This window comes from Lipotes vexillifer, unplaced genomic scaffold (genome assembly GCF_000442215.2).
Source record: "Lipotes vexillifer unplaced genomic scaffold, Lipotes_vexillifer_v1.1 scaffold2019, whole genome shotgun sequence".
NCBI classification, from domain to species: domain Eukaryota; kingdom Metazoa; phylum Chordata; class Mammalia; order Artiodactyla; family Lipotidae; genus Lipotes; species Lipotes vexillifer.
Window position 1 is genome coordinate 355,001 of NW_006795869.1, and position 8,610 is coordinate 363,610.

The 8,610-nt window shown below is 57.3% G+C and overlaps 1 protein-coding gene across 1 annotated transcript in view; it reads right to left on the minus strand.

Annotated features, from left to right (window-relative positions):
- Positions 1–568: 568 nt before the first annotated feature.
- Positions 569–8,610, minus strand: part of PCDH1 (protocadherin 1) — a 14,923-nt gene continuing 6,881 nt past the window's right edge. Inside the window, exons 3-4 of the mRNA XM_007467941.1 lie at positions 4,069–4,288; positions 569–1,899 (exon numbers count right to left, since the gene is read on the minus strand). Of these exons, the coding sequence (XP_007468003.1) occupies positions 1,505–1,899; positions 4,069–4,288 (615 nt within the window). The 3' untranslated portion in view covers positions 569–1,504. The remainder of the gene's footprint in view (positions 1,900–4,068; positions 4,289–8,610) is intronic.

Here is an 8,610-nt window from a genome sequence, read left to right on the forward strand (position 1 = left end):
GTTTGTGGAAGGAAGAGGGGCTGAGGCTTTGAGATGGCCACAGTGGGAGATGAGGCCTCTGCAGGATGCCCCTCACACCCTGCCCCCTGAGGTGAAGAAAAGAATCCCACCTCATCATGGCTGACTGGGCTTCTCTGCCCCCTGATCCCCCCACGCCACGGGACCCCCGACCCTGGCAAAGGGAAGCCCAACTGGGAGAAGGGGGCCTGGAGCCCAGGGTGCCCTGAGGCAGCCCTTCCCACCCCCTGAGATCAAGGCAATGGTGGTTTTACAGGCTGACGGGTCAGTCATGGCAGGGGCTTGGGGGGGGGGGTGCAGAGCAGAGAGGGGGCAGGGTGCAGGTACCCCCTGTTGGGGGCAGCAACCAGCCACCCCCTGAGCAAACCTTCCTGCTCCCAACTCACCCAACCAGGCCAGAGGCACAGTCTCCCAACCCCCGACCAGCTGCCCCCCACAGCCTCAGGGCCCCTCCGTGATGCTCGTCTGGATGTGGGGGCCAGCCTGAGCGGGGATCCCCCCCACCCCAGGGCACAGCGCAACAGTTCCAAAAAAATAGAGATTTGTATTCTTAAAAAAAATTAAATAAAAGCCCAGCTCTGCTGATAGGCGAGTGTTCCCCCATCCCCACCCCCACCCCCCTTGTTTCCCTGGCCTGCACCCCCATCCTGCCACAGCCCCAGGGGTATTTACAACATGGAACAATAGAGGCCTGGGGTGGGGGGCACTGCGGCAGGGAGGAGGGGGCGCAGGGCAGGTCCCCCCCCAGAGGGGCCCCCCCAAGACAACACAACATCAACAAGAAAAGTTGCAAATCAGGCAGAAATGGGGACGTCATTCCAAGGTCCTTATATACAGACACTGCATGACCAGTGGGAATGGGGGGGGGGCCCGGATGGGACCAGGCATGGGCATGCGGCAGGCAGGTGGGCCAGCCCAGGAGCAGTATAGGAAGACAAGGCCTCCGCCCCACTCCCACCGCCATCCCACCCCACCTTTGGTTAACAACAGCCCTTCAGGGAGCCCCTGGCGGTCAAGAGTTTCCTCTGGGAGTTCCCAGGGAGAGGGGCTGCCCAGTTCAGCCCTGCTGCAGGGCTGGAATGGGGGCATCCTATGCCCGCCCTGGTTGGCCATGCGGGACACAATGAGTTAAAAGCGTGCTGCCCACCCTTGACTCTACCATCTGCCCAAAGTGAGGGGGTGATCCCTGGAAGTCGGGGAACCGGAGCCTAGTCATTGTAGGGGAGCCCTCTTGGGCATCAGCTGGGGGAAGCCCCATAAAGGGCAAGAGGGGGCTCCCTAGGGTTTGGGGGCTGAAGTGAGGGAAGAAGACCTGGACCCTGCATGGGGGAAGGGCCAGCGTGGTCATGAGGCCAGTAACCCCCCCACTCAGGGCCCTGGCCAGGAAGTCCACGCTGGAGGGGTCAGGAGCAGGGGCCCTGGCATGGGCCCGCCTGGGAGCTGGCCGGTGGCTGGGGAAGGGATGGCCGGCCGGCCAGAAGGGGGCTCACAGGTAGATCTCGCGCTTGGCCGTCTGGGCAGATGCCGGTGTGGCTGCAGGTGGGAAGTCCGAGGTCTGGGTCAGGGGGATTTCCTCCAAGGTGGCCGAGTCCTTGCAGGAATCATGGCTACTGTGGGAGAAGGCACTGTAGGAGGGTAGGAGGCGCACGGGGGCCGTTTTGGTGTTCCGGTCTTCCGGGGGGCTGGGGCTGCCGGCGCCCGCAGGCTCCTGCCCTCCTCGGTCCTGGTAAGGCACGAAGGTGGAGAGTTTGAGGGCGCTGCTCTTGGTCCGGCGGCTGGGAGACGACTGGCCAGGCATCCAGCACGTGTCGGAGTGGCCAAACTCGCTGCACTCCCGGGTACATGTGCCAGTCATGGCGACGTCAGGCAAAGGGCGCAGGTCTGCAGGGGAGAGGCGGGAGGATGGTCCTCAGGCAGGGCAGCCTCGCAGAGCTCTGCTCCACGGCCTCCCACCATCGCCTCGGAACAGGGGTGCACGCCCCTATCCTGCCCACTGAGCTCACAGGCACACACACCCTCAAATAGACACACACCCTCCCACCATCCACCGCAATAGACACACACCCTCCCACCATCCACCGCATGCGTGCTCTCTCACACACACACACAATCTGTCCTTAAATAGACACATTCTTTCCATCCTCACCCACCCTCCAGCTCTCCTCTCACACATCCACCATATCTGCCCTCAGACAGGTGCACAAACACACACCCCATCTACACACTCCGTCATCTATCTCCAGACAGGCTGAAACATGCACATTTACCCTCAGATAGGGGTGAGGAAACCCCCATCCTCATTAAAGACACAATCTCTTTCTCTCTCTACTGCTCTCTCTCTCTCTCACACACACACACACACACACACACACCCCTACCCTCAGATAGGTGTGGACACACAAATCTACACCAGGCATCTCTATCCTCAGACAAAGGTGGGCACATGCCTCCCTTCTGAGCCCCTTCCAGCCTCACCATGCTCCCAGTTGCCCTGGGACCCCACCCCACGCCAGCATAGCAAGGCCCTGCTACAAAGCCAGGGGTTTGCGTAGAAGCACACACTCACATATCCACAAGCACACTCATGCAGCCCCTCCCCGCCTCACTCCGGCCCCTACACCACCCACCACCCCCCTGGCCTTGCCCCGCTCCCTGCCCAGAACACCCATGGGAACAGAAGTTGGCTGTCTGACATCAGCAGTAGCCAGTGTGGTTGCTGGGCAGCAGGGATCTCCATGGGAACGTCTGGGCCTTGAGTACTTCCTGTCACAGTTGCCCCTGTCCCGCCCTCGCTTGGGGACAGTACCAGGCGGTGCCCCCCCAACCCAGGGATGTGACTGAGCGGCACCACCTGGGGTGGGGACTCCCCTGGCACCACCTGCCCTGGCTTGGCCTCCTGCCAGTGCAAGGTGAGGAGAGGACAGCTCTGTTGTTAACCCTCCGGGGCTCTTCAGTTCAGGGCAGAGTGGGGGGACCCAATGTGGCACGGAGCAGAGCACGGGCACTGGGTGGGCGGGGCTGGGTGCTGGGCCGAGTCCCACAGACCCCAGACCCCAGAGCAGCTCCCACATACCTGGCAGTCCACCTCAGGGCCTGCTCCGGCCAGCCGGCTCTGCGCGGGCACAAAAAGGACGAGACGGGCGTGAGATCGCGCATGGATGGGCAGGGTGGGGATGGAGGGCACTCTGAGACCTGGGCCCTGGGAGGTTAGACAAGAGCCCTGGGCCCGAGGGGTGAGGTGTGGAGCTTTTCATCTTGTGGCGGGCTGGGGGAGTTCGGACTGAGGGAGGGGACGAGACCTGAGGATAGCTGTAAGCTGGAGAGTCTTTCTATCCCAAGGGGAAGCTGATTTAGTCTCCCCACCACGGGCCACCAGAGGTGCCTTCACGCACACACACGCACTACACGCATACATTCTGACAACACGCCCCCCCATCCATTCCCATGCTGACCTCTGCTCCAGCCCAGATCCCACGTCTGCCATCACCCTCCAAGCCCCTCCCACACAAGCCTTTCCCCTCCCCAGGCCTCCCCACTCCTTCTCAGCCAAACCCTCTCCTGCTCCTCCCGACAGGGGATCATCACACCCTTCTCTGGGCTCCTCATAGCATCCAGGGTCCCTTCCCTTTTCTCAAGGCCCTCTGAGCTCTCATTATCTCAGGATCCCCTCAAAGTTCCCTCACCACTACCTGAGCCCTCTGGCCCCCATTCTCAGGGTCTCTGTTCCCAGGAAGCAGAATAAAGTAGTGCTGAATTCAAAGTCTTTGGAGTCAGAGGTGCCTGGGTTTGAATCCCTCCCAGCTCTGTCACTTCCTGTATATGACTTTGGGTAAGTGACTCAACCTCTCTGAGCCTCCGTTTCCCCCACTGTAAAGGGGGCACAATAAAGTTCTCAGATCAGAGAGCGGTTGTGAAGGTTAAATGAATATGTACCAGAAAGCACTCAGCACAGTGTTTACTGCTGAATACATGAGAGCTCAAGAGATGGAGGCTATCTCTAAGGTCTCGTCGTCGCTCACAGGCTTCTACTCATTCCTGGGGTCCCCTCACCGTTCTCGGGGTGCTCCATCTCTCCTATGCTGCCATCGGGGGTGGTGCGCTCATAGTGATCCTCAGGCAGAGCCAGGGGACCGAGTCGGGGCCCCGAGGATGACTTGCTGGATGGCGTCTCAGACTCCTCCAGGCCACTGTCGTAGTAACTGTGCTGGGACGGGTCCTGCAGCTCCTGCGCCTGGCTGGTGGCGGAGAAGGTGACGCGGCGGTGAGGTAACTGCAGGGAGAGGGAGTGTCACTGCCGGCCGGCCAGCCTGCGCCACGGGGCCACCACCGCACCAGGCTACAGCCCCAGCCAAGCCCACCCCCAGAGCTCCTGGCCCTCTAGGCCTCAACAGCAACCAGGAAGAGGCCCAGCCCCCTAGCACAGCAGAACCCCCCAGAAAGCAGAGACCTTAATAGAGGACTGCCCCTTGATTCTAGGTCAGCTCCCAGGACAGCCAGGACCACGCACTAGAAGTCCCAACACAGCACAGGCCCCAGTGTTATGATAGCTCCCGGGCCAGCACAATAAGCTTAATCCAGTACAACCACTTGTTAGAGCACAGCTTCCCAGTACTGGCACAGCCTCTGTTTAATTCCAGACAGCCAACACCAAAACAGCACAATACCAGCCAACTCCCCTAATTCCAGCATAGCCTCTAAACACCAGCAAGCCTCCAGTTTTTAGAACAGCTCCCTAAAAGCAGGACAGACTCCTAATTCCAAAACAGCTCACCAGTACCAGAACAGTTCCCTGATTTCCAAATAGCACCCTCCAGACTCCAGCTCCTCACCTGTCTCATTGCTCTGTTAACTTCTCATTGCCTCCATCCAGTGGGGGTGCTAACCTCTTTCTGATCTTCTGTTCCTCACCCCTGGTCTGTAATGCCATAGGCAGGACTCCCTGCTGAGTCCCCACCCACCCAGGTGCCCACTGCGTTCCCCTTCAGAGACGCCTGGGAGTGGAAAAAGGTGGGAGGGAAGAGGGAAAGGGAGCCTGATGACAAACCAGGGCACCTTGGGGGTGGGGTAGCAGAACAGTGGAAACTCCGCAGTCCTCCAGATCAGGAAACAGTATTAACCGGAGAGGGCAGGGCCCAGGAGGACCTGGGCATAGAAGGAGGGGCCCAGCATCCATCAGGGATTCGGAAGGCTGGCTTCTTCGAATGGAGACTCCTTCTAGGAAATAGGAAGGAGCTTCCGGGAGGGGCCGCTGGCTTGGTAGAGCCAGGATTTAGGAGCCTGGAGCGGGGACTGGGGTGGAGGGAGGGCAACAGTGACAGGCTGCTCCCAGACAGCAGCCCTGCCTGCCTGCCATGGGTTGACGATCATGCCAGGAACCTGGCAACCTCAGCTTGGCACTCGGTACAACCAACCCATCCCCCAAACACCCACCTGGGACCACCACTGGTTCTCCTGCCAACCGGAAATTAGAAGTTGTGGAGGGCACAGACCCGGGCCCCTGGAGGCCAGGGGTGGGAGCAGCCCCGGCCCAGGGCCCTGCTGACGAGTCTCCAGGCTCCTTCTAATCCTCTAAGACCTTGTGGTGCTTTGTCTTTAAAACTCTCAATAGGAGGTTCTCAAGATGGCCAGAGGAGGGTGTCCCAGGTTTGCAGACCCACCCTCCTGATACCCTACACAATTTCCGTGCCATCCAAGGCAGCTGGGGTAAGGGAGGTTGTCAGCACAGGGAGCTTTGGAGCCGCCTTCCCACCTTGGCTCCCACCCCACCTTCAGGCATAGGCAACCCTTCTCGAGATCCACGTTGGGATCCAAAACACTGAAAGGTCTGGGTGATGACAGACAAGATCCCCAAGACTGACCTGATACTTGGGGCTGGGAGGATGTAAAGGAGCACGTCCACCCGGTGATGGAGTGAATAGGTTCCAGGAGGGTCTGGGAGGCACAGGGCAGTCTGGCTGTTGGGTGTTTTTCTTTCCAGTTTTCTTTAAGACATTAGCCAGCAGCCCTCCCTCCCTGCAGAACCTGTGCCTGGTAATCCAAGGCTTCAATCCTGCCTCCTAGGCACATCACTTGGTCTTTTTCCTATGATTCTTTTCTGTAAAATGGAGGTTTGGGTCATACTCAACACTAAATATTCCCTATCATTCTATGACTATCAAATCTTAAAAAGCCTAGATCCAAAAATCTCTCTCAGACCCTAGTCCAGAAGTTCTAGACCCTTGCTGGTTATTTCCAATCGGCCGTCCCTATGGACCCTTCAGATTCAACATGCCTGAAACCAAATTCTTTTTCTTTACTCAGCTTCTGCAATGGGCAATGATCTCATCATCCTACCACCCAGACTCAGAAGGATGATATCTATCTGGGGATCCTGGTAGCTCTCCACTCACTCCCCATCCCTATCCCATATCCAATTATCCCTTGAGTCCTGTGGGTCATTTCTCCAGAAGGTCAGCCTGATCCATCCATCCATCATGCCCTTTTCCACCATCCTTGCTCAGACCTTAGAGGTGCAGTCCTGTACCTTCACCTCTACCCACTTTAAATCCACCATACACTCCAGTAAACTCTCTCAAACTCAGTTCATCCAAAACTCATGAGCTTTCAGGGCCTCCCACTTCTTCTTAAGGAACTTTTGGCAAAGCATCTATGTCCTCTACAACCTACAGTCTTCCAGTCTCCTGTCTCAGCTCCCTCCTATACCCTCCACTCCAGCCAGAATCCCCTTTCTGCCCTCCCCCTGCCTCCAACTTGGTCACGCTCACTCACTCCCGCCTCTGGATTGGCTCAGCCTCCCGTCCAACTCCAGCTCCTCACTTTATGAACAGCCGGCTCAGGGTTCTCATTCCCCTCCCAGAAGCCCACCCCCACGTCCTATGCACGTTTTCTCAAACTATGTGCCTCAAAGAAAGGGAGGGGGCACCATGGTCAAATAAATTTGGAAAACCCAGAGTTACACAAAGTTTAACAGGTTTTCCCTTCTTGCAGGCTTTGCAGAGCCTTTAATAGGTTAACGTGAACTTAGTCTTGGAACCCCTTTTTTATAGCGTAACAGAAAACAGCAGACTCTGGCAATCAGATTTCCTGATGATTTGTGTTTGAATTTGCCTCCATCGCCAACCAACTAGTTTTCACTTCTGTACAATGACCTGCATCACAAAGCGTTATGAGCAGTGGATGAGCTAATTCACATAAAATGCTCAGCATGGTACTTTGCACCTGGTAAGGACTCAAAGAAATGGAAGCAAGTAGTGGCAGAAGTGGCAGAACAACTTGGGAAAAGCTTTAATATATGGCACTTCTCACTGGTGAGAATCGACACCACGATTCTCAACTGCCTCACCTTGTTACTTGTATGTCTTGTAGAAATATGACCATTTTTTCCTCAAGGTCTAGTACTATGCTGAGCACAGAGTAGGGATTCAGCCTATGTGTTTTAATGATGACAGTGGTGTTGTGGTTTTGTTGTGTTTGAATGTTCAGTGGGGCTCCATGGATGGGTTGGACTGGAGCTGAGTAAGGGATAATCCCTCAGACCTTGGGAAGGAAAAAGAGATTAAGGAGCTAAAGGAACAGAAGAAAGAGAGAGGCGGTGGCAGCAAGGAGAGGAACAAAAGAGAGAGAATGATTGGTCAGGAGCTGCTGGAGGTCACCCTAGAGATGCTTATCTGTCCAAGGGAAATGCGATGAAACCAGATTTCACTTCCCCATGCACCACTCCTCCAAAGCCCCTAGGAGTTTTTACTTTGGGGGTACCCCGGGGCATTGGGGAGTTTGTGGACGGAATCAGAGTAGAGAGCTGGCGCCCTGGACCTCCTGGGAGTGTCTCAAGCCTCTTCAGTCGCCATGGAGACAGGTTGCCTCTGGCCTCAGAGACTCCCCCAGGACCCGAGGCCCCTCACCCAGACTTTAGCCTCCTCCTCAGGCACAGCCAGAGACAGGGCAGACCCAGGAGAGCAAGAAGTGAGAGACGGAGAGAGAGAGAGTGAGTGAGAGCTAGCAGCTCAGGGTGGCCAGAGCAAGGAGCTGAAGGAAGGGAAGGGAGGGGCCCGGATAGGGCGCCTCAGCCCTGGTCAGCAGTGGGGATACAGAGCAGGTCAGTCCATAGCACTGGGGGATATCCTCCCCTCTCCCTGGGCCCTCCCTCCCGGCAGCCCAGACTGGTGACCATGGTGGGGAGACACAGGGCAGAGCAGGCTAATTGCTGGGTGTTGAGCGGTACTGGGAGGAAGAGACTGGGAAAAGGGCTTGGGAAGATCTTACCTCGAGGGAAGGTGCCTGGTATAATTAAGAGGTTCTCTGCCTTCGCCTGAGGCAGCCAGGCTGCACTCCACCCCCACCAGCTGCTCTGGTTTGAGCTCTGTTGGGAGATGCTCCGATGTGCACAAATGGGCAAGGTCAAGTCTCAGCCAGCGGAAAAAGGGCAGGACTTGGGTGCATCTCCGTCCGCTTTCTTGGTAAAGGGTGCCATTCCCAGGGAGGTCTCACAAACATGAGGGAAGGGGACACTGCTGGACAGCTCCATTTGAAGCCTGCTCAGAAAGCACTTCCCCCAATCATGGACACGGTCATGGTGCGGGGGGCGGTGCGGGG